At 38.8% G+C, this 25,200-nt stretch overlaps 1 protein-coding gene across 8 annotated transcripts in view; it reads left to right on the plus strand.

The window, feature by feature from the left end:
- The window catches only part of LOC105489083 (coiled-coil domain containing 171), a 395,301-nt gene that overhangs the window by 16,054 nt on the left and 354,047 nt on the right, over positions 1–25,200 (plus strand). For all 8 annotated transcript variants that reach the window (XR_011612600.1, XR_011612601.1, XM_071077821.1 and 5 more), the window contains exons 3-6: positions 2,469–2,604; positions 9,700–9,874; positions 15,743–15,933; positions 18,523–18,654. Coding sequence is in view for 6 of the 8 variants with exons in the window: in XM_071077821.1 (XP_070933922.1) it covers positions 2,469–2,604; positions 9,700–9,874; positions 15,743–15,933; positions 18,523–18,654 (634 nt within the window). In the remaining 2 variants the exon portion in view is untranslated. The remainder of the gene's footprint in view (positions 1–2,468; positions 2,605–9,699; positions 9,875–15,742; positions 15,934–18,522; positions 18,655–25,200) is intronic.

A 25,200-nucleotide genomic window follows, 5' to 3' on the forward strand; every position in this document is an offset into this window, starting at 1 on the left:
CGGCTCGGCCTCCCAAAGTGCTGGGATTACAGGCTTGAGCCACCGCGCCCGGCCATTTTTGTATTTTTAGTAGGGATGGGGTTTCACTGCGTTAGCCAGGATGGTCTCCAATCTCCTGACCTCATGATCCGCCCGTCTTGGCCTCCGAAAGTGCTGGAATTACAGGCGTGAGCCACCGTGCCCTGGCTGTCTTTCAGGGATTTTTATAGTCAAACATATTTCTTAGTCTTTTGTGTAAAACCTATTTATTTCTCTCTGGACTTTGGAGGAACTACTTTTTTGTTCCCTGTTTTCTGAAATTTCCATGCATTTAACCTGAGCTCTTTTAGTAGGCCCTTTCAGTTTGAAACTTATATCCTTCGGAATCTGCCTATTTCCGTGGATTTGTTTCTATAATAGTTTCCTCCCCTTCAGAGAGACATTATAGTGCAGTGGTTAAGAGGATATATCATGGAGCCAGGCTTTCAGGGTTGAATTTCAGCTCTGCCCCTCACTAGCCCTGTGAACTTGGGTCATAGGGGTCATAATAGTACCAATCTCATGAGATTATTGTGAAGAATAAATAGGTTTATATATGGAAAATGCTTAGAACAATGCTTACAAAATAATAAGACTATTTAATGTTATAAATTTATATTTTCTCTTTCTGCACCTTTATTTAGATTTTGAACTTCTTGGATAGTCTTCTAATTTAAAAAAATTTCAATTTTTTCATCTCCATCTTTTTGCTTTATTTTCTGGGAGATTTTTCTTTTATTTTTATTTAGCTTTTCATTTTCTTAGTTTGTGTTTTTGATTTCTTTTCTTTTTCTTTTTCTTTTCTTTTCTTTGTTTTTTTATTTTTTTTGAGATGGAGTTTCGCTCTTGTTGCCCAGGCTGGAGTGCAATGGTGTGATCTCTGCTCACTGTAACTTCTGCTTCCTGGGTTCAGGGATTCTCCTGCCTTAGCCTTCCAAGTAGCTGGGATTACATGCATGAGCCACCACACCGAGCTAATTTTTGTATTTTTAGTAGAGACAGGGTTTCACTATGTTGGCCAGGCTGGTCTTGAACTCCTGGCCTCAAGTGATCTGCCCACCACAGCCTCCCAAGGTGCTTGGAGGCCGGGCCTGAGCCACTGCACCCGGCCGGGTTTTTGATTTTTAAGAGCTTTTTTTCCTCTGAATATTTCATTTCTTACTGCAGTCATGGATGTGATATATGGATGTTATACTCTCTCCTGTTTTTTTTAGGAGACAATGTTAGGTTTTTTTTTTTTTTCCTCTTCTAAGTTGTCATCTTTCTGCATAGTCTTTCAAGGCATGCTTCTTTCCATGCACCATATTTTTGGTCTCTGTTTATCATGTTAGGTGCTTCCTAAACTCTTGGTGATTGTTGGCTGTCTGCTTATGTTGAAAAGTAGGGGCTTCGCCTAAAAAGATGACTGGAAGCTCAGTGCGTGAGGCTTTGTGTTTGTGTTGTGCTCTGTAGGGTTATATGGTTAAGCTGTTTTGCTAGAGAATGACTGGCATCAGTATCTTTAGGTATTTTTCACCTGGTTGCTTAGGTTCTGTAGGGAAGACACTTCCAATCACTGCTTGACTGCCATTGTTCTGGCAAGACAAGTAGTATTAAAACTCTAGAGTGCTCTTTCATTATGTAACTTTTAACTCAAGCTTATTGTATATAGTATTAAAAACTTACGTCATTTGTATCTAATGTCTTCTGATCCAGAGACCTTCTGTTTTATCCTCTCCAGGGAATAAACCCCTAGTGTTTTTCTGCCAGACTGGGAAAGAGATAGGTACCCAGTTGTGTGGTGTAGGGGATAGGGGATCTGAGGATGTAATTATTTTGTTGGCAGACTTTCAACTAATTCTCCTGTTTTCTGCTCTACTTTTACCCCGATTTTCAAAGGTGTTGTCAATTACTGAGCTTTTGGGGGTTATCAGTTACCACTTGTCCACATGCATTTCAGCTTCCAGTATTTTATTGCTATTATCTCATCTTTTGTGTTCTTTCTCTTGTGAGTTTATACCTCTGAATTCTGTTTGCGGTTATTTTAATGTTCCATTTTTATTTTTGGGAGAGAGTAGTGTACTTTAGTCTGACATTTTTGTTTTTGTATTATGTATTACATTTGCAGTAAACAAAATGTATTATTTACAAAGAAAAAAAGTGGGTGAACCCAGTCTCTTTCAAAATGATCCAGCTTGTGGTATGATCAGACAGTTTAAGTAGCAATCTTGAATAATGTGGTAATTTCCCATTAGACAGTGGTTTGTTGCTAGATGTCTATCTATCTATATATACTTTGTATTTCTACATAGCTTTCGCAATGGACATCTTTTACTAGATTGTGAACTCTAAGTCAAGAACTATGTCATGTTCTCTTTGTTTTTTGAAAAATACTTATCAGAAATATCAGAAATGCTCTGAAATGTGCTTTATGAGAAGCATATACATTTTACTATAATCTCATTTTGTAGGTTGAAGAATGCCTCATCAGATGTAAAACAAATACTTAAAACTGAAACAGAGTTGGATATTACTGCTGATCTCAGGAAGAAACTCCATCGGGCTAAAAAAGAAAAATTAGAAATAACAACCAAACACAATGCAGAGGTACGATTTATTTTCCTCTGAAATAATGTTAAAAGTTGAGTTTGATTTTTTAGATTTATTTCATATGAAAAACTCCATGTTTACCCTTTATCACTATACCATTCTTGTGTTTAAAAAGGAAATTGTAATAAATAAGACATGATTTTAAAATGTAGTGTAATTGCATAAGTGTTAAAGTAGAACTTTAATGACTTATGTTTATTTCTGTTATCTTAGATTTATTTTAATTAATGGGTTCAATTGATTAAAAATATTAATTTATGAACATGTTTGATGGTTAAAGGATTTGTAAATCAGACATTTTTGAAATCATAATGTAGGTTCCTTTAAGGTCTCAATTATGGAACAATCTCAAGTAAATTTGAGTATGGAATTTTAAATCATAGTTTAATTCATAAATTGCTTACTTTATGTTATAAGTCATTATTTCTTTTATTAGTATGTATGTGTATATATATGTATATTTCATATGTGTATGTATATATTCCAAGATAGTTTTTCTTCCCTTCTAAGATAACTCATGAGTCATATCTTTATGCCTCTTCTCTCTGTTGTGTTCTTTCTCCTTTTTTCTCTGCTAAATCTTATTTATTCTTAAAACTCAGTTTGGGCCACCTGGTGTAGTGGGAAGAATATCAAATTACACAGAGCTCAATTCGTTCCTAGCCTTTCCATTTAAGATGCGTCATCTTGGGCTACTTGTTTATCCTGTACACCATTGGTTTCTCATTGTGAACTGCTGGTCCCAAAGGATTGTTGTGATAATTAAGTGAAATAAAATTTGGAAAGTACTCGAGTACTGTAATAGTAGCTGTAATTTATTGACAGTTAAGTGTAAGCAGTATGTTTTTCTTCCCTTTTTGCTAAGTTACGCAGTTCTCATGTTGGGAAACCTTGTCATGTCTCTCTAAGTTAAACCAGCTACTACTTTGTTCTTCCATAACATGTTGCTGTTACAGATATTTTAGAACTAAAACGTTTATATCATGCTTATCTGCTCTTCTTTAGTTTGTAAACCCCCTGAGAGCTGAAAACAGTGATCCCACTTTGTCTCCATATCGCTCATGTTTACTGGCACATAGTAGGCCATCAGTCAGTGGTTGTGTACTGAATAAATGTATAAAAAGGGCCAGGTGCGGTGGCTCATGCTTATAATCCCAGCACTTTGGGAGGCCAAGGTGGGTGGATCACTTGAAGTCGAGTTCAAGATCAGCCTGGCCAACATGGTAAAACCCCATTTCTACTAAAAATACAAGAATTAGCTGGGCGTGGTGGCGCCACCTGTAATCTCAGCTACTTGGGAGGCTGAGGCAGGAGGATCACTTGAACCCTGCAGCTGGAGGTTTCTGTGAGCTGAGATTGTGCCACTGTACTCTAGCCTGGGCAACAGAGGAGAGTATGAAAAGATGATTTTTTTCAGTGTATCTAAGGAGCGGTGGTATGCTGATTGAAAAAACGAGATGAATATGTAATCATTCTCTTTGTATTTTTTAGTAGCAATTAAGGTAATATTATTATTATAATTTTTCTTTTTTTTGAGACGAAGTCTCACTCTGTCACCCAGGCTGGAGTGTACTGGAGCAATCTCGGCTCACTGCAACCTCTGCCTCCAGGTTCAAGTGATTGGAGAATCACTTGTCTCAGCCTCTCCGTTAGCTGGGATTACAGGCACGTGCTACCACGCCCAGCTAATTTTTGTATTTTTAGTAGAGATGGGGTTTTACCATGTTGGCCAGGCTGGTCTTGAACTCGTAACCTAAGGTGATCTGCTCACCTTGGCCTCCCAAAGTGCTGGGATTACAGGCGTAAGCCACTGTGCCCGGCCCAACTGAGGTAATTAAAAAAAAAAATTTTAATAGTTGAAGTAATTGCTTCTATTTACATTGTAATAATCCATATAAATTGATATGTGTTAAATGTATGCTAATTATTCATAAACGCTAAAACTTATTTTTTAAAACCAAATGTACATGTTACTTGAGAGTATTAGTGTGATAATAATCATTCCTCTATTAAATAAATTCTCTCACAGCCAGGTGTGGTGGCTCATGCCTGTAATCCCAGCACTTTGGGAGGCCAAGGCAAGAGGATTGTTTGCCCCCAGGAGTTTGAAACCAGCCTGGGCGACAGAGTGAGACCCTGTATCTACAAAAAATAAAATAAAAATAAATATATTCTTTCATAATATGTTTATGCTTGTCATTAGATTTCTCAGCAGAACACACTGTTCTCTTTTATTTGATCAAAATGTTTTGAAGTATATGTTCACATTAAAGAGGTAGGAAATTATCTTAGGGAAGGAAGACAGTTTTCTTAAAACAGGAAATTATAATTGGTTCAACTCCAGATTTATATTAGTAATTATTATTATTTTCAATTATTTCTTTTCTTTTTCTTTTTTTTTAAAGACAGAGTCTCACTCAGTCTGTTGTCCAGGCTGGAGTACAATGGTGCTATCTTGGCTCACTGCAACCTCTGCCTCCCAGATTCAAGTTATTCTTCTGCCTCAGCCTCCCAAGTAGCTGGGATTACAGGTGCCTGCCACTGCGCCTGGCTAATTTTTGTATTTTTAGTAAAGACGGGGTTTTACCATGTTGAGCAGGCTGGTCTCAAACTCCCGACCTTGTGAACCACCTGTCTTGACCTCCCAAAGTACTGGGATTATAGGTGTGAGCCACCGTGCCCAGACAAATTTTTGTATTTTTAGTGGAGATGGGGTTTTACCGTGTTGGCCAGGCTGGTCTCAAACTCCTGACCTCAAGTGATCCACCTGCCTTGACCTCCCAAAGTGCTGGGATTACAGGTATGAGCCATTGAGCCACTCTGCCTGGCCTTCAGTTATTTCTGTAGATGATCATACTTGTATTATGTAGTTAAATTTTTTAGCCATACAGTCTTCAAGTATACCCATCAGGAAGCAAGGCAGAGACGAATGCAATGATCTAAAAACTAAGGCCATATATGCCTTATCATGTATTCCTAATGTGAACACAAATCATGCATGGTGATTGGCACAAAATATATTTAAAGACTCCTCTAGGAGTTTTATTGTTGGGGAATTTTAGGCAAGTTACTTCATTTTTCTGAACTACAGTTTTCTTTGATAGGTATTTGAATATTAGATTACTGTTGAAAGGATTTATTAGTAGACAGAGGGTATGGGGAGAAGAATTGCTTATAGACTCGTAGGATCCAGATGAGACGAAGTTGCATTGAGGTAAATGATTAGGATAAGAAAATACTATAAAGTTTTCATTGTTGCAGTGGTTTTTAGAATCATTTGAGCATAACAATAAAGTTGTGGAAAATAGGACAAGAAGACTGTGAGGCTATTCAGATATCTCATTGGCCCAGATAGTGATGACAGTGCAAGAAAATCCAGATAAATGAGAAAGGGAGAGGGTAAAGAGTGACATAACTTCTTTGTGTGTGTATGTGTGTGTGTGTGTCTGTGTGTTTTTTTTTGAAACAGGTTCTCGTTCTGTCACCCAGGTTGGAGTGCAGTGGTGTCATCTTGGCTCACTGCAGCATCAACCTCCTGGACTCAAGTCATCTCCTACCTCAACCTCCTGAGGAGCTGGGACTACAGGCACGCACGTGCCACCATGCTTGACTAGTTTTTTGTATTTTATAGAGGCGTGGTTTTGCCATGTTGTCCAGGCTGGTCTTGAACTTCTGGGCTCAAGTTATCCACCTGCCTTGGCTTCCCCAAGTGCTGGGACAACAGGTGTGAGCCACTGTACCCGGCTGACATAACTTCTTTTAGCCAAAAAATACTGGAAACTTAGGACTAATCGGTAGGCTTTATGGCCTGAAGATACTGTCTGACCCAGCCAGTACTCTTAAGAGCAGGGATTCTTAAGCTGGAGTCCTCAAAAAGAGAAATCAGGGAATCTGTGAACTTAGATGGGGAAAGCTTATAATTTTATTTTTATTAACCTCTAACTGATATTAAGCATTTCCTTCAGTTCTGAAGGGCTTGACCCAGCCAGTCCTCCTTTTAACAAGTCATAGTAGTGTTAGCAATACTTTTGAGTATCATCAACAGAAATCACAGATGCATACCAAATTTTAGAAATTACAGCTACAGGATGGGTGCCATGGCTCACGCCTGTAATCCCAGCGCTTGAGGAGGCTGAGGTGGGCGAATCACTTGAAGTCAGGAGTTCGAGACCAGCCTGGTCAACATGGCGAAATCCTGTCTCTACTAAAACTACAAAAATTAGCTGGGCGTGGTGGTGCACGCCTATACTCCCAGCTACTTGGGTGGCTGAGGTGGGAGAATCAGTTGAACCTGGGAGGCCGAGGTTGCAGTGAGCCGAGATCATGCCACTGCACTCCAGCTTGGGTGACAGAGCAATACTCTGTCTCAAAAAAAAAAAAAAAAAAAATTGTAGCTGCATATCGTGTGTCATATTTCAGTTATTGTGTGTGTGTGTGTGTGTGTGTGTATGTATACATGTATGTATATTTGTTGTTTTAAATCTTTTCTTTTAGGGACAGGGTCTTGCTTTGTTGCCCAGGATTGCATGCAGTGATGTGATCATAGCTCCTTACAGCCTGGAACTCCTGGGCTCAAGTGATTTTATGCTACAGCCTCCCAAGTAACTAGGACTATAGGTGTGTGCCATCACGGCTGGCTAATTTATTATTATTATTATTATTTGTAGACACGGGGTCTTGCTCTGTTGCTCAGGTTGGTCTCAAACTCCTATCCTCAAGCAACCCTCTCTTATCAGCCTCTCAAAGTGCTGGGATTGCAGGAGCGATCTACCGCACCTGGCCAGCATTTTAATTTTAAGTAATGTACTTTGTGCCCTCGAAGACGATGTAGTCAAGGAAAGGGGAGGCTTTGGTTTGCACAAAACCACTCCCATGTTCTTAAGTCTGTATTATGCCAGGAAAGTACTGGTATTTTGACCTTATGAAGTGATTGTAGGCCGATGTCGAATTCAATTTTCAGTCAACCATCCAAGCAGAACTGTTAGAGTTAACTTACGAAATCGATCTTGTACATGTTCTCCAAGTTCCTGTGAAAACTAGATTAGCAAGAGCTTTCAGTTCTTCTGCTATATAAGCTATTTCCTCCTGGAGCAGACTGCATTTTTCCTTCTGTAGCATACTGAGATCTGAGTCAATCTGTGGTGAACAGAGCAATGTAGGTGGCTCTTGCAAATACTCCTGCAAAGCAGCTGCTTCAGGTGTGGTCGTTACTAAATCTTTCAGCAAGGAAAAGCTGGTTACTTCAGTCAGAGAGGAGAGGCTCCTTTTTTTTTTGGTAAGGAATGTTCAGGGGGGATTTGAGAGTTCATAGTTTTTAGGTTTGTTCAATTCTGAAAGTCCTCATCCTATGTTCTTCCTACTTAATATCCAGCTGATACCATCTTAACAGTAGAAACTTGGTGAAACTCTTCACTGAACTTGTAATTTTGCATTTCCCATAATTAGATTTTCAGGTTAGTTCATAACCTTATCTGCCCTGGGGCTATACTAAATAAGCAATTATTTTAAAGTCACCATAAAAACTCTGGTTTTCTGACTGTCTTGAACTGAGATTTTAAAGCTCTGAGATTATAATTTTGTTTTTGTAAATTCTCTAGTATAGTGAAATTTAGCCTTTCTACCCCTCGGGTCTTATAGTAAATCAATACTGGCATCATAGTTAAGTGCATTCATTACTTCATTTTCCAAAGGCTTGTTTTCAACTGGCACTTCATCCTAAACAACTGCACACCGTAATTTAAAGAACTGTGATCCCACTGTATGCTCTAGATCACTAGAGTCCCATTTCTACCTGCAAAGAGGCTTTCACTGTTCACGCTTAAATATGTTAGACACTCAATATTATAAACCCATCTTGAGACAATTTCTGATACCAAGAGCAATATTACTGGGTATTCAGTTAGGAAAACAGAAACCATTCTAAGTCTTACAACAAAGGGACATTAGTAGCGGGTATTGGTTACACAGGTACTAGAAAAGCGGAAAAGACAACTAGAGGAGATTAAGACAACCCAACAACATTAAGAACTGCTTCTATTCCCAAGGTTGATTAGAGCTAGAACTGGACAAAGCAAGGCCCATGGAGGGAGGGGTTGTCCATAAGGATTTGCAGCCACAGACAAGAGAGGGATAACTACTCGAGGTAGATCTAGAAAGGCAGAAGTATCTTGACATTTTCACTTCCCCTGCTGTCAGTCACTCCACATGTGCCTCTCATTGATCAAGCCTATTGAGAAGCCAGTTGTCTCTGACCTTCTGTCATGCTACTTCAGAAGGATCACAGATTCGATATTTGTTCATTTAAATCCCTGCAAAATTGGCACTTTTATTACTTTATGATCAGTGATACCATAATCAAGAGAAATAATACAGACAATATTAAACTACTTTGATGCAATTTATTTATTGGTTTCATTTAGGGAATAGAAGGAGGAAAGGAAAGAATGAATTTTTAAGTGCTTAGTATGTATCATGCATTTTTTTTTTTTTGGTATGAATATTTTCTTTTCTTTTTTTTTTGAAACAGTCTTGCTCTGTCCTTCAGGATGGAGTGCAGTGGCGTGGTCTCTGTTCACTGCAACCTCTGCCTCCCAGGCCCAAGCAATCCTTCCATCTCAGCCTCCTGAGTAGCTGGGACTACAGGCACACACCACCATGCCTGATTAATTTTTGTATTATTATTTTTATAGAGACAGAGTCTCCCCCTGTGGCCCTGGCTGGTCTTGAACTTCTGGGCTTAAGTGATCCTCTTGCCTTGGCCTCCCAAAGTGCTGGGATTACAGGAGTGAGCCACCATGCCGGGCCAAGGTGTGACTATTTCTGATTAAAACATGTAATTTATCTTTAATTTTATAAAAAGTTCTTGTAAGACTTTTTTTGTTTTTTTTCCTCTAGTGGATTCTCTAAAGTAAAAAACATAATGAGTGTCATTTTGTAAGACAGTGCTTCCTTTCTAGTGATTCAGAACATATAAATTTATGAATTTTTGCCTTGTATATATTATGGAAACAAGTTTCTCTAAGAAACTTAAATGTTTGAGTGTATGCTCTCATAATCTTTGGACACATGTTGATGTCAGGAATTTGTTTTTAGCTGGCAAGCTATGAGAGCCAGATTGCCAAGCTACGGTCCGAGGTTGAAAAGGGAGAAGCATTGCGACAAAGTCTGGAATATGACCTAGCTGTTGCTAGAAAGGAAGCTGGTCTTGGAAGACGGGCTGCTGAAGAAAGATTAGCCGAGGCACATAGGATCCAAGAAAAGCTCTGTGGTAAGACTGTTTCTATTTCTTCCCATGTTTAGGGTTGTAACCTGATTGTTGTATATTACTCCTCACTGTTGTGTGTATATCCCATATAGGGTCAGAGGTAAGGTTTTGATTCATTGACTGACTTTTGATGTACAGACTTAGCTGGGTACATATAAAAAGTCTTCTGGCAATTTTGTGAACATTTATCTACTTTACATTAATATTTTTATGCTGTGCATATATGGAAAAAGGAGTTCAAAATTCTGTTAGTCACTTTTTAGAAGCACTTCTTCCATGAATAATCAACAGAATCATAAAGGGGTTTTTGTTTGTTTGTCTTAAACATGTATTCCAGGCTCTATACTAAACTATACTAAATTCTAATTAATGGTATACATGCTGAACTATTTAGGAGTGAAATGTACTGATGTTTACAACTTGCTTTGAAGTGCATAAAATATATGATGGACTGATGGGTGGATAAATGAATGCAAACATTGATGGATGAATGAATATCTGATAAAGCAAATAAGGCAAAATGTTAACAATCCTAGAGTCCAGGTTGTGGATATATGGATGTTCACTGCACAATACTTTCAACTTTCTCTGTTTTTAAAATTTTTGTAATGAAGTGTTGAGGGTAGTATAAAAAACCTAATGCAGTTATGAGATAATCCCGTAGCAATGGAGAGAATAGGGGGTGTGACAAGGGAGAAAATTTTGGAAGCTGGAAAGCGAATGGATAAGGAATAGCTGAGTCAGAGAGACATTAAAATCCTAAGTCCAGAGTGGGGAAAGCTGAAAGAGAAATTCTTAGTCAAAAGGCTTATAAACTGAAAGCACCAGATACCATTGGAATTATGTATGGGAGTAGCAGTAGTGAGTAAAATAAGGAGGTTTAGATGAAAGCCGTTTGAGACGCAGATGGGTTCTTAGATTTCCTTCCAAGAGCATGCTATTCTGAGATTACTTAAGAATTACTAGTGGAAATCAAGAGGTTTAATCCCTGGAGATGGTAAAATAGAGAGTCTTTTGACTGGCAAAACCAGGAAGATTCTGAATGCTGAATATTGAGGAGCCATTCCTTCCAGCTTCCCTTTAGTTAATTAATTTCTATTATTTTTTAGAGATAGAGTCTCACTTTGTTGCCCAGGCTGGAGGGCAGTGGTGTGATCATAGCTCAGTGCAGCCTTGAACTCCTGGGCTTAAGCCATCCTCCCACCTCAGCCTCCTGAGTAGCTAGGACTATAGGTGTATGCCACCACACTTGACTAATTAAAAATTTTTTTTTTGGTAGAGACTGGGTCTTGCCATGTTGACCAGGCTGGTGTCAAACCCTTGGCCACAAGCAGTCCTCCCACCTTGGCCTCCCAAAGTGCTGGGATTACACGTATGAGCCACCATGCTCAGCCCCCAACTTCCTTTGTATATTGACTTCCCCAAAAGCTAACACTTGCATTTCTACACTCTATGCCAGATGTTGGAGGACTCTTCTGTGTATCACCTGACCAAGCTGATATAGTTTGGCTGTGTGTCCCCTCCCAAGTCTCATCTTGTAGCTCTTATAATTCCCACGTGTTATGGGAGGGACCCAGTGGGAGATGATTAATCATCGGGGCGGGTCTTTCCCATGCTGTTCTTGTGATGTGGGTCTCACGAGATCTGATGGTTTTAAAAATGGGTGTTTCTCTACACAAGCTCTCTTTTTGCCTGCTGCCATGCACATAAGATATGACTTGGTTCTCCTTGCCTTCTGCCATGATTGTGAGGCCTCCCCAGCCACATGAAACTGCAAGTCCAATAAACCTCTTTCTTTTGTAAATTGCCTAGTGTAGGGTATGTCTTTGTAAAAAAAAACGGACTAATACAAAGCCAGGAGGAAAAACCTAATGATACTGATGTTGGAGGTTTCCCAATAAATGAGCCATCCAGATCCTTCTCCAGTGAAGACGAAAGTTGTTAACTTCTACCTTGAAGCTCAGATTCTAGGTGGTGGGTATATTAATGTATAAACTGTACTACATTTATAGTTTCTCACTTTTTTTTTTTGAGAGGGAGTCTCACTCACAGACTGGAGTACAGTGGCGTGATCTTGGCTCACTGCAACCTCTGCCTCCCGAGTTCATTGAATTCTCCTGCCTAAGCCTCTCGAGTAGCTGGGATTACAGGCATACACCACCACGCCCAGCTAATTTTTGTATTTTAGTAGAGATAGGGTTTCACCATGTTGGCCAGGCTGGTCTTGAACTCCTGACCCCAAGTGATCCACCCGCCTTGGCCTCCCAAAGTGCTGGGATTACAGGCGTGAACCACCGTGCCTGGCCTAGTTTCTCACTTTTAATGAGAGTAGACAACCAAGTTATCAGATATATGAGGAAACCCTCTAAAATGGAGGGAAGAAATCAACTTAGAAGAAACAGAGGCTCTGCAGGGAGAACATTTAAAACAAGTAGCATTAATTTCTTCAGAGCTGAAAGAAGGTATTTCATCTATAAAGTAAGAACCAGATGTTATTAAAAAATGAAAGCTCTTAGAAATTAAAAATATGAGGCCAGGCGCGGTGGCTCACGCCTGTAATCCCAGCAGTTGGGAGGCTGAGGCGGGTGGATCACAAGGTCAGGAGTTCAAGACCAGCCTGACCGACGTGGTGAAACCCTATCTCTACTAAAAATACAAAAATTAGCTGGGCACGATGGCAAGTGCCTGTAATCCCAGCTACTTGGGAGACTGAGGCGGGAGAATCGCTTGAATCTGGGTGGCAGAGGTTGCAGTGAGCTGAGATTGTGCCACTCTACTCCAGCCTGGGTGACAGAGTGAGACTCTGTCTCAAAAAAAAAAAAAAAAAAAAACAAAAACAAAGAAAAGAAATTAAAAATATGGAAGCAGTGTGAAGAAGAGGCAAGAAGGACTCTCGAACTGACCAAAGCCCACACGCCGTTATATCTCTGCATCTGGTGCTACGTCTTACCGGCATCGCCACCATGCCCAAGAGAAAGTCTGAAGAGGATGCTACAGGAGATAAAGCCAAGCTACAGAGAAGATCTGCAAGGTTGTCTGCTAAACCTGCTCCTTCAAAGCCAGAGCCCAAGCCTAAAAAGTCTTCTTTTCACCTGCAAAGAAGGGAGAAAAGGTACCCAAAGGGAAAAGCTGACACTTACAAGGAGGGGAAGAATCCTGCAGGAAATGGAGATGCCAAAACAGACCAGGCACAGAAAGCTCAGGGTGCTGGAGACACCAAGTGAAATGTGTGCATTTTTGATAACTGTGTACCTTTGGTGACTATACAGTTTGAAATATTTTTCAACCAAGTTTTATGAAAATGCAGGCTTTGTTGTATTTTTTAATTTAAAGCTATGTTGTTGCCCCACAGAACACGTCGTTTTTTGAGGAAGGGACTTGTGTTACTAATAGAATGTCTCCGAAGTGGATTGATGTGGGGAAAACACCTTTCCCTTCTAGTTTTGAGAGACTTCCTCTTGGCTCCCAGGAGGAGAGATTCCCTGATGTTGACACACATAGCCACCTTGGCACAAACACCTTGTAGTGTGGAAAAACAAATTTGTTTTTATGTCCTCTTCTCCCTTCCACCTTCAGCATAGACTTAACTCCCTTAAGCCCAGACATCTCTTGGGATTGACTCCCGGTAATTGGTTGTCAGTGTTTCAGGCAATCTGGACTTTCCAGTGACACCACTGAGATGGCAGGCCTCAAAATAGCAGCGCTTCTGTTTTTAGATTGTAGATCTTTAGATAAATTCTGCCATTTTCATTTCACTTCCTAAAAGTCAGAGTCGGCTGGTGAAAAGTTGTTAAACAACATGTTAATGTGAAATGTCAACCCCCACTCTAAACTTTCCCTGTTCAGAACATCAAATGAGGACTTCATTGGGTTTATAGTGGCTTTCTGATTTTGGTAGTCCTTTGAAGGGGAGGGAGTTTAAAAGTTGTATACTGTTAACTGAAATACCTGCCTGCAATACCATTATTGTTTGTGAAAAATATAATTAATAAAGTTGGATACAGTTTGGCTTGAAAAAAATTAACAAATTAAAAATGTGAAGGCAGAAATGAAAAATGTCCCTAGAAGCAATGGAAGATGAAGATGGAAGAAACCTCCCAGAAATTAAAAAGACAGAGGTAGAAAAATAGGAGAGAAGAGATGAAAAAATTTGAGAACCAATTTGAATAATAGGGGATAGTGAAAGAGGTAAGAGAGAAAACAAAAATGTATGATAAATCATCAATGAAATTACTCAAGATAACATCTCAGAACTAAAGGATATGAATTGCCAGATTGAAAGAGCCTATCGAATATTTACCGTATGGAAAGAAGTAGACCTACTGAAGGCATAGCATTACGAAATTTCAGAAAAATAAAGACAAAGAGAAGATTCTAAAGCTTTCAAGAGAAAAGAAAAAGAGGTTAAATGCAAAGGATCAGAAGTCAAAATGGCCTCAAACTACTTTCCTGCAATGCTGGATGAGAGACCATGGAAGAATGTCTTCTGGAGATGGCAGCTGAATGGGAGGGGGACTTTTAATGTATTTCCTTTTGCACCTTTTATACCTTTGTATTTTGAATGTTTTGAATATATGATTCATTCATAATGCAAGTAAATATAATTTAGAAATACTGCTGCTAATGTAGCTGTGGCTACGTTTTTTAACACGTTTTTATAAACATTTCCTCATTTTATCTTCACAAAAACTTAACTAGGGACATTCTTATTCCTAGTGAGACTCAGAGAATCACAGAGGTTTAATCAGGTGGCAGGTGATAGAGCCAGACCTGGAAGCATTTCCTTCTTTTCTAGGTGCTGAAACAGAGCAGCAGTGGTAGTGTGTTGATAGGTGTTGGTTATTGTTGAGGTAATAGGGTAAGAGGTGAGTTGCACCTAAATCTGGCAAAGTAAATAGCTACAGTTCTAAGGGCTGGGGCAGTGGTTTCCAGCCTCAGCTTTGTGACACTTGTGTAAGATGTGCCACAACTAATTTGTTGTCAGTAGTCAAATATCAAAATTTGTAATCTACTGTTTTTAAAAACTTGCCCTATATATTGCAGTCTTAAAAATTGATTTTTCTTTCTTCTTCTTCTCCTTTTTCTTTTCTTTTCTTTTTTTAAAAAAAATCTGAGAGGAGGTCTACCAACTCCTAGGCTCAAGTGATCCTCCCACCTCAGCCTTCAGAGTAGCTGGGATTACAGGTGTGCCCCACCACACTCAGCTGGTTTGTTTTCTTGAATAGGACAAAAATCAATAGACTTGCAGCCGGTGCTAGAAGTGCACCTAAACTTGGATATGCCATCAGAAATATGTCACACTGTTTCATAGCAAAATCATCATTGTCTGAAGGGGAACAAGAGATTGAAAAATTGTAGAATAGATTGGTTTACAGACTGTGAACTTTTCTTTTTTTTTTTTTTTTGAGACGGAGTCTTGCTCTGTCGCCCAGGCTGGAGTGCAGTGGCCGCATCTCAGCTCACTGCAAGCTCCGCCTCCCGGGTCTACGCCATTCTCCTGCCTCAGCCTCCCGAGTAGCTGGGACTACAGGCGCCCGCCACCTCACCCGGCTAGTTTTTTGTATTTTTTAGTAGAGACGGGGTTTCACCGTATTAGCCAGGCTGGTCTCGATCTCCTGACCTTGTGATCCGCCTGTCTCGGCCTCCCAAAGTGCTGGGATTACAGGCTTGAGCCACCGCGCCGGGCCGACTGTGAACTTTTCAAGAGTTTACTGGACTGGAAAGGTTTTCAAGAGTTTACTGTAATGGAAAGGTTAATTGTTTTATCCTAAGATCATGCTGTAAATGATGTCAACTCCAATGCCTAGGTTTTGGAGCTCCTTCTTATTTAATTCATGGTTGTAAATGTACCTGTTATTCTATTCTTAATAGCACAAAATTCAGAACTTCAAGCAAAGACAAATGAAATTGAGGAAGCATTTCAGACTTCTCAGCAAAAATGGAAAGAAGAATGCAGAAGGTTTGAACATGATTTGGAGGAAAGAGACAATATGATCCAAAATTGCAATCGAGAATATGATTTACTTACGAAAGAAAAAAGCAGACTAGAGAAAACTCTACAGGTGAAATAGTTTTTATAAAGGAATTTTCCTATATGTAATTCACCGAGATGTGTTGTACATTACTTGAAGTTATACTGGATTTCCTTCCTTCCTTTTTCCTTCCTCCTTCCTTCCTCCCTCCCATTTTTTCTTTTTTAGGGGCATTTTTGCTGATCGCTTTCTTAGTATATTAATAGGTATACTTTTTGGGGTGAAAAATGGTTTGTGGTCACTAATCAAACGTTAAAAGCCAACAAAGCACTTATACGGGCGTATTGTAAGAAGGTAAGAATCTACAGCGTTTTGTGTAGCGACATGAAAATTTGAAATTTTAGAAACATGGGCACTGGATTTTGGTCTGAATATACAATAAATATAGAAAAATATTTGTATGTTTATATGAGCTTCATTATCTATATAGAGCATGTTCTGTATAGACATGATATGTAACATATTTAACTTTTACTAAAATTGTGAGCTATTTATTCCCTCATTTTTTTGTTCCCTTTTTACTCCCTAAAGTAAAAGTGGTATAAGGTTGAAGTTGCCAGTGACTTAAAAGGTAGATTTTGAGTTGTCTATATTTGCCATTTTTTTTGAAGTAACAGTTTAAATGAAAAAAAAAAAATTACATGACAAACCCAGGTATGGTGGTACATGCCTGTAGTTCCAGCTAGTAGGGAGGTTGGAGGTGGGAAGAGCACTTGAGGCCCGGAATTTGAGGCCACAGTGTACCATGATTGGGCCTATGAATAGCCACTGTACTCCAGCCTGAACAATATAGTGAGACCCTGTCTCCCCCCAAAAAACAAACAAAACAAAACAAAACAAAGAAAAAAAAAACTGTGATAAAAATGTTCTACCTTTACCATTGGTGTAAATGGCTTTTTTGAATTCTGGAAATGTGTCTTTACTAAAAGTTAATTATACAAAAGCATTTACAAACTGTAAAAGTTTTTGCACAGTCATTCCCAGATGTTGTCATTGTCAGCAAATTTACTTTTGATTTCTTCCACATCAGTGGTCATAGTTTGTCTCTTTTGTTTACTACTGTATTGCTAGACCCTGGAACACTGGCTGGCATGCAGAAGGGCTCCATTAGTGTGTGAATGGGGGAGGTTTTGGTGGTAGTTGATATTACAAGTCCCTGGATGGGCCTGTATAACCTTCCCCACATACCATGTTTTGGAGTTATGTGGAGAGGAGGGTGATGGTGGTAGCATTTCTTCAGCCAATCAGCTTGCACCTCAAGGTAGAAGATTTTGATCTGATCTCAGTTAGCTACTTAGGAGAACTGTGCTTTGATTTTAGGCTATTGGCTTTAAACTAATCTGCACAGAGACCCGTGGGACAGTTTGGAGTTGAATTTGAGTCACTATTTAGCCCTTGGGGGGAAAAACGCCTCAAGGCTCTTTTTGAAAGCTTTCTATAAGTCAGGAGGGTAATATTTGTTAGACAGATCCCTGCTCCCATTATATGGACATGAGAGACTTTCTTTCTCATGCTTGTAAACCATAGACTTTTTCTTCTGTTAATGGGAACTCGATTTTAAACCCTGTAGGTAGAAAATTGGGCTTCTCAGCAAATTGCATTTTATGTTTTTAGGATATTGAACCAAATTAGATCTTGCAAATGTAGTACACCTTGGAAAACCAAAAAGGAAATTTTTTTTTCAAGAATTGTTTATCTATAGAACTAGAAATTACAGCCTGTACTTAAATTTTTTGTTTTTTGCTTTTCACATTTTTAACATTCTAGAGTTTCCTTATCCTAATTTGTTGGACAAAATTCTTTTCTTCGCCCCTTTTTCCCTTTTGGAAATACATTGTTCTGTGTCAAATTTATATATAAATTATCAGGGATCATCCAGACTTTTGATCACAGGTAGCTATTTCCATATTAAATGGAATTTACTTTGTTTATATCTATCATATGATATCATGATATCATATATTGATATTTTGTTCAAACCTCTGAAGTTACATTTTTCAGAAAAATATATGCCTATATAAACAGGTATATACAGCCTGTTGCTTATATGTACTTATATATAGGTAATAGGTAAATATATGCCTATATAAACAAGGTATAACCTGTTGTTTAAATAACCATAGCTTCTTACTCAGATCTACATTCTGATGATCAAATTATAGTTTTATTAATGATTTTTTTTTTTTTTTTTTGAGATGGAGTCTTGCTCTGTCGCTCAGGCTGGAGTGCAGTGGCTGGATCTCAGCTCACTGCAGCCTCCGCCTCCTGGGTTTACGCCATTCTCCTGCCTCAGCCTCCCGAGTAGCTGGGACTACAGGCGCCCGCCACCTCGCCCGGCTAGTTTTTTTTTTTTTTTTTAGTAGAGACGGGGTTTCACCATGTTAGCCAGGATGGTCTCGATCTCCTGACCTCGTGATCCGCCCGTCTCGGCCTCCCAAAATACTGGGATTACAGGTTTGAGCCACCGCGCCCGGCCTTATTAATGATTTTAACATGAATTATGATGAGTTTTAACATCTATAGGTAAGGAGAGCCTCTTTGTACATTTAAACTGGGGATGAAGGAAGAAAGATAACTTTTATTGATCTAATAGTAAAGCAAAATTTTATTTATATAAAGGAAGCATTGGAAAAACATCAACAGGAGAAGAATGAGATGGAGTCTCTTATCAGGGAGACAGCGTTGGAGGAGTTTAGATTACAAGAAGAACAATGGGAAGCAGAAAGAAGAGAATTACAATTTATAGTACAGGTATTTTAAAAATAATAATTCAGTTCCTTAAATATATATTTTTAATGCTGATGATATTCAAAATTACATTAGTGGGATAATTGACTTGCTCAAAGGGAAAATAATTTCTAGTTTTGATTCTGGAAGGCCATGTTTCATTTGCTGTTACATGACAATAGGGCAACTATTACCAACAGATACCACAGTGATTTCCATTGCATACATTATGTGATTTTTAAGAAGGATGTATATATATTTGGTATTTTATTTTTCCAGTTTAAAATGTGAGAATAATAGCTGTTTTGAATAGGATAAAGAAATAGAGTAATAGCGTTCTGGATGTTAAAGAATCCTTACAAATCATATAATGTAGTAATTTTTGAACTCTTTTTAAGAAGTACAAATTCTTAATTATCCTGTATTCCTCCATCCCTGAAACACGCAGAATCCCTGAGGCTTCTGTAGTCCAATTTGAAAATTACTGATTACATCTAATCCCCTTTATACATGAGCAGATGGAGATTTGGAAGTTACTGACTCAGGTTATAGGCTGAATGATTAATGTGGGAAAAGACTACAGCTCTCTGGATTCTCACTCCAGTGTACTTTGCATTTTTTCAGGAGATTATATGTATTTATTTTGAAGGAGAGGTAGGAGAAACTCAAACTAGTGTGTTATTGTGTGTTTTAAAGGAAATTTGTGAAGTTAATCCTCTTTAAGAAAAAAATCCATGAATCAACTAACTTAAAATTTCAAAGACATTTTCATCACTTCTTCTAATTATTTTGTGATAACACAGTGTGTTTTATGTAATTTTTCTACACAAAATGACAAATTGAAATAACCTTTATATAGATGTCAAAGATATGCATTTTTCACAAGAATGAAAAATACCCACATACAATACGTTTTGGAGTAATTGTGTGTCACAAACAACTTTGCAACACACAAGTTGACCAAAAATATGCAGAGAATAGAAGCCACTTAATTTTTTTAAGAGTAAAAGCTGGTAGTGAACAGTGGAAATACTGAATTTGTTGTATATGTTAGTATTGAAAATACCAATGAAACCACAGTTTTTCCAAACCTTTGGTCTTTGTGCAGTGCTTTTCTTCCCAGTCACCTCTTCTGTAGAATCTGGAAGGACAGTACAACCACGCTTTAGACCTCTTGTATTCTGTTTGTAGTTTGTGTAGTTAATTAGTTCATTAGTTCATTTGCTCGTTCATTCATTCTTTAAGTACTTACTGAGTTACTGCTCTGGCTTCTGAGGCTATAAAACTGATTAAGACCTGGTTTCTGTCCTGGAAGATATTTCAATGCAGGGACATGTAAAAAGAGTAAATATTGTGTGATAAAATTTTAAATAAAATGCTGTAGTACCACAAAAGAGAAGTTGATTAGCTATCTAGGAGACTGAGGAAGACTTTGCAGAGCACATGATATTTAAGCTGTTGATAAGTGTCTTAAAGCTACTTGGAATAAACAAGCAAAATAAAGTAAATTAAAATAGCCCTTTTATTTCTAAACACTCAGCCAGAGGTCTGAATTTATAAAATGTAATTCAAAGGCCTGTGTATAAATATGTGGATGATGTGATTTTGGTCTAGTTTCTTGATCAGTCCTGTAAATCCTAAATGAAACATAGTGGTTATGCCAAAGTTTATATATGAAGTACTAAAAGAATTTAAAATTAGGCATTTGTCTTTCGTTGTGATGTGTACAGAAAAATGCAGGAATATGCTCCCTGGTTACTTCGAATAGTATCTTCCTTTGCTGCTTTTGTAAGGTAAATTTTATTGTATTTTGTAACTAGAATGTTTAGAACTCTGTTTCTCAATTTCTTGTCTTTTTTTGTTAATGAAAGAAAATAGCTTTTCCTTTTATAAATCAATGTTTTTTTTTTTTTTTGGGGATGGGGTCTTCCTTTGTCACCCAGGCTGGAGTGCAGTGGCGCAGTCTCGACTCACTGCCAGCTCCACCTCCTGGGTTCATGCCGTTCTCCTGCCTCAGCCTCCCAAGTAGCTGGGACTACAAGCGCCTGCTACCACACCCGGCTAATTTTTTTGTATTTTTAGTAGAGACGGGGTTTCACTCTGTTAGCCAGGATGGTCTCGATCTCCTGACCTTGTGATCCGCCCACCTCGGCCTCCCAAAGTGCTGGGATTACAGGCGTGAGCCACCGTGCTCGGCCATAAATCAATCTTAAGAAACTAGTGTGACTTTGTGTTAAAAAAAACGTTTTTTAAAAACAACCTGAGGGATAGAGTGAACGTTTCTTCTCTTTTGGCTGTTGATGGGTTCAGCTTTACATACTATAATTAGGTGTTAGTATCTTATAGTGTTCTCTTTGTGTAGCTCTCTAAGAGAATTCAGTTTTTTAAATAAGTCCTTTTTTTTAAACCTTCTCAGTGAAACCTCATCTTTAATAGACAAAACTTGTTATAATATTTCTCTCATCTGGGCTTTAGAATTCAGACCCACTATAAAAAGAAAACCTCAATTTTATGCCATGTTCTTTTTCTTTCTTGGGGATTGGAGCACTAAATAGAGGTGTCCTTCTCTGGAATATTAACGTGAGTGAATTCTTATTGGTGTTATCTAAAAAGTTACGTCATTTTAAGATAGTGTTTCTCATTTCTTTTTTTTTTTTTGAGACGGAGTCTCTCTCTCTGTTGTCCAGGCTGGAGTGCAGTGATGTGATCTCAGCTCACTGCACTCTCTGCCTCCTGGGTTCAAGCGATTCTCCTGCCTCAGTCTCCTGAGTAGCGGGGATTATAGGCATGTACCACCACGCTCAGCTAATTTTTGTATTTTTAGTAGAGAGGGGCTTTGCCATGTTGGCAAGGCTGGTTTCAAACTCCTGACCTCAGGTGATCTGCCCGCCTCGGCCTCCCAAAGTGCTGGGATTACAGGCGTTAGCTATCCTGCCCAGCCTTATTTAATTTTTAAATTATTTATTTATTTTTATTTTATTTATTTATTTTTTGAGACGGGGTCTTGCTGTGTCGCCCAGACTGGAGTGCAGTGGCATGATCTGGGCTCACTGCAATCTCCACCTCCTGGGTTCACGCCATTCTCCTGCCTCAGCCTCCCGAGTAGCTGGGACTACAGGTGCCCGCCACCACGCCCGGCTAATTTTTTTTTGTATTTTTATTAGAGACGGGGTTTCACTGTGTTAGCCAGGATGGTCTCGATCTCCTGACCTTGTGATCCACCTGCCTCGGCCTCCCAAAGTGCTGGGATTTATTTTAAGTTTAGGGGTACATGTGCAGGATGTGCAGGTTAGTTACATAGGTACACATGTGCCATGGTAGTTTGTTGCACCTGTCAACCCATCACCTATGTATTAAGCTCAGCATGCATAGCTATTTTTCCTAATCCTCTCCTTCCCCTCACTCTACCCCTGACAGGCCCTAGTGTGTGTTGTTCCCCTCCCTGTGTCCATGTGTTCTCATTGTTCAGTTCCCACTTACAAGTGAGAACATGGGGTGTTTGGTTTTCTGTGCCTGCCTTAGTTTGCTGAGGATAATGGCTTCCAGCTCTATCCGTCTCTGCAAAAGACATGATTTCATTCATTTATGGCTGCATAGTATTCCATGGTGTATATACGGCACATTTTCTTTATCCAGCCTATCATCGATGGGCGTTTGGGTTGATTCCATCTCTTTGCTATTGTGAATAGTGCTTCAGTGAACATACATGTGCATGTGTCTTTACAGTAGAATGATTTATATTCCTTTGGGTATATACCTAGTAACGTGATTGCTGGGTCAAATGGTAGTTCTGGTTCTAGGTCTTTGAGGAATTGCCACACGGTCTTCCACAATGGTTGAATTAATTTACATTCCCACCAACACTGTAAAAGCATTCGTCTTTCACTGCAACCTCGCCAGCATCTGTTGTTTCTTGGCTTTTTAATAATTGCCATTCTGACTGGCCTGAGATGGTATCTTATTGTGATTTTTGACTTGCATTTCTCTGATGATCAGTGATGTTGAGCTTTTTTTCATGTTTGTTGGCTGCATGAATATCTTTTTTTTGAGAAGTGTCTGTTCATGTCCTTTACCCACTTTTTGATGGGGTGGTTTGTTTTTTTCTTGTACATTCATTTAATTTCCTTGTAGATTCTGGGTGTTAGACCTTTGTCAGACGGATAGATTGCAAAAATTTTCTCCCATTTTGTAGGTGGCCTGTTTGCTCTGATGATAGTTTATTTTGCTGTGCAGAAGCCCTTGAGTTTTTAATTAGATCCCATTTGTCAATTTTTGCGTCTGTTGCAATTGCTTATGGCGATTTCGTCATGGAATCTTTGTCCTGCCACAAGCTTTTCTGTTGTGGGACAGGCAATGGTAAAGCTTTGTTTCTAAACTATCATGTTCCTCCTTTTTCATTTTTCCCTTTAATTTCACTGTATACTTTATCAGTGGGATTGAAAACATTTAGAAGATGAATATATATGTTTTCATATTTATTTCATATCCAAAATTCTATACCTCAACCAGGGAATACAGTTATCCTTTCCTTATTCATTGACTAAGTTTGGTGTATGTATCTAGTGATTGAAGTATGGGGGAGTTTGTGATGGTATGGGAAGTGTAGCTTGAAAATAATTCCATGAACTAAAGAAAGAGGAGAAAGAGCAGGGAGGCAGTGAAGAAAGTTATCAGATCAGTCTTAGTAGGCATGGTCTGAGAGGCCTTAAGACAATCTAGGGATTGGGGTGCAACATATCAAAAGCTGACCTAGTAAGTATGATTGTGATGTAGTGACAACTTGGAGGAAGTTACGTGAAACGAAAGTGTTTTTAGGAATATCCACATAACAGAATACTGTGCAAATACACAGAAATAAGATATGAACATCAACAGATGGATGCAAAATATTAGGAATATAATTTTATTTTGTTTTATTACTTTCTATTTTTGAGACAAGGTCTCGCTCTGTTGCCCAGGTTGGAGTGCAGCGGGACTATCACAGCTCACTGCAGCCTTTCCCTACCTCAGCCTCCTGTGTATCTGAGACCACAAGCATGTGCCACGAAGCCTGGCTTATTTTAAAATTTTTGTAGAGATGGGGGTCTTCCTGTGTTGTCCAGGCTGGTCTTGAATTCCTGGGCTCAAGTGATCCTTCTGCCTCAGTCTCCCAAAGTATTGAGATTATAGGAGTGAGCCACCACACTTGGCTTATAATTTTATTTATGTAACACATTAACATATGTTAACATGTGTGACAGGGAAACACCTTAAGAAAGTTTACATTAAATAATCAAGGGCAGCAAGGAGCATTTCTTTTCTTCTGGAAAACTATGTACTGGTATCCTATTAACAAATGGCATAGAAAAGGACTCTGCTACTGATAACTTCGTTATAAAAATGCCCCTAATTTGTCTGGGCGCAGTGGCTCATGCCTGTAATCCCAGCGCTTTGGGAGGCTCAGGCAGGCAGATCATGAGGTCAGGAGATTGAGACCATCCTGGCTAACACGGTGAAAACCCATCTCTACTGAAAAACCAAAAACCAAAAACCAAAAAATTAGCTGCTCGTGGTGGCACGCACCTGTAATCCCAGCTACTCAGAAGGCTGAGGCAGGAGAATTGCTTGAACCCAGGAGGTGGAGGTTGCAGTGAGCTGAGGTCACACCACTGCACTCCGGCCTGAGTGACAGAGTGAGACTCTTGTCAAAAAACAAATAAATAAATAAATCCCCTAATTTAGGGAAATTTAAAAGCAAGAAAGTAAGGGTCTTGCCCCTTTCACCTCTGATTTCACTCCTCATGTCAGCATATAGAAGCATTATGTTTTTACATAAATAAAATGATATACCTCAATAATACTTTGCATCCATCTTTTGATGTTCATACCTTATTCTTTTAGTATTTGCGTGGCATTCTGTCATGTGGATTTTCCTAACATACTGTAGCCTCTCCCTTACCTGTGGGGCATATGTTACATGACACCAGTGGATGCCTGAAACTGCAGATATGCTGTGTTTTTTTCTATACACACACATACCTATGATAAACTTTAATTTATAAATTAGGCACAGTAAGAGATTAACAATGTAATAATAGAACAATCATAACAAGATACTATAATGAAAGTAATGTGAATGTGTCTTTCTCCCACTCAAAATATCTTATTGTACTGTATTCACTTATTTTTGGACCTAGGTTGACTCAGGGAAACTGAAAGGGAAGATGAAACTGCAGATAAGAGGGAATATTGTATTTCAGCAGTCTTTTATGTACATTTTACTTCTTTAAAAATGTTTAGCTCCAGTTAATGATTCACTAAGATTCTTGTCCATATCTTTGAGCAGTCATACAAATGATTCTTCTGTGTAAATGCCTAGAAATATAATTGTTGCATCTACAAGCTTATGGATTCACAATTATGATACATATTATACAAAGCACCAGTTTATACTCTACAGCAACAAACACTTTTTATTTGTATAACTTTGCTGGCCTTGGGGACATAGAAAAGAGGAACTTGTTCTGGGTCTTTCAGGAGATAATCTTGTAATAGATTAAGGTTGTGGTTAGCTATATTGATGTATTTTAT

Source organism: Macaca nemestrina, chromosome 14 (genome assembly GCF_043159975.1).
Source record: "Macaca nemestrina isolate mMacNem1 chromosome 14, mMacNem.hap1, whole genome shotgun sequence".
NCBI lineage: Eukaryota > Metazoa > Chordata > Mammalia > Primates > Cercopithecidae > Macaca > Macaca nemestrina.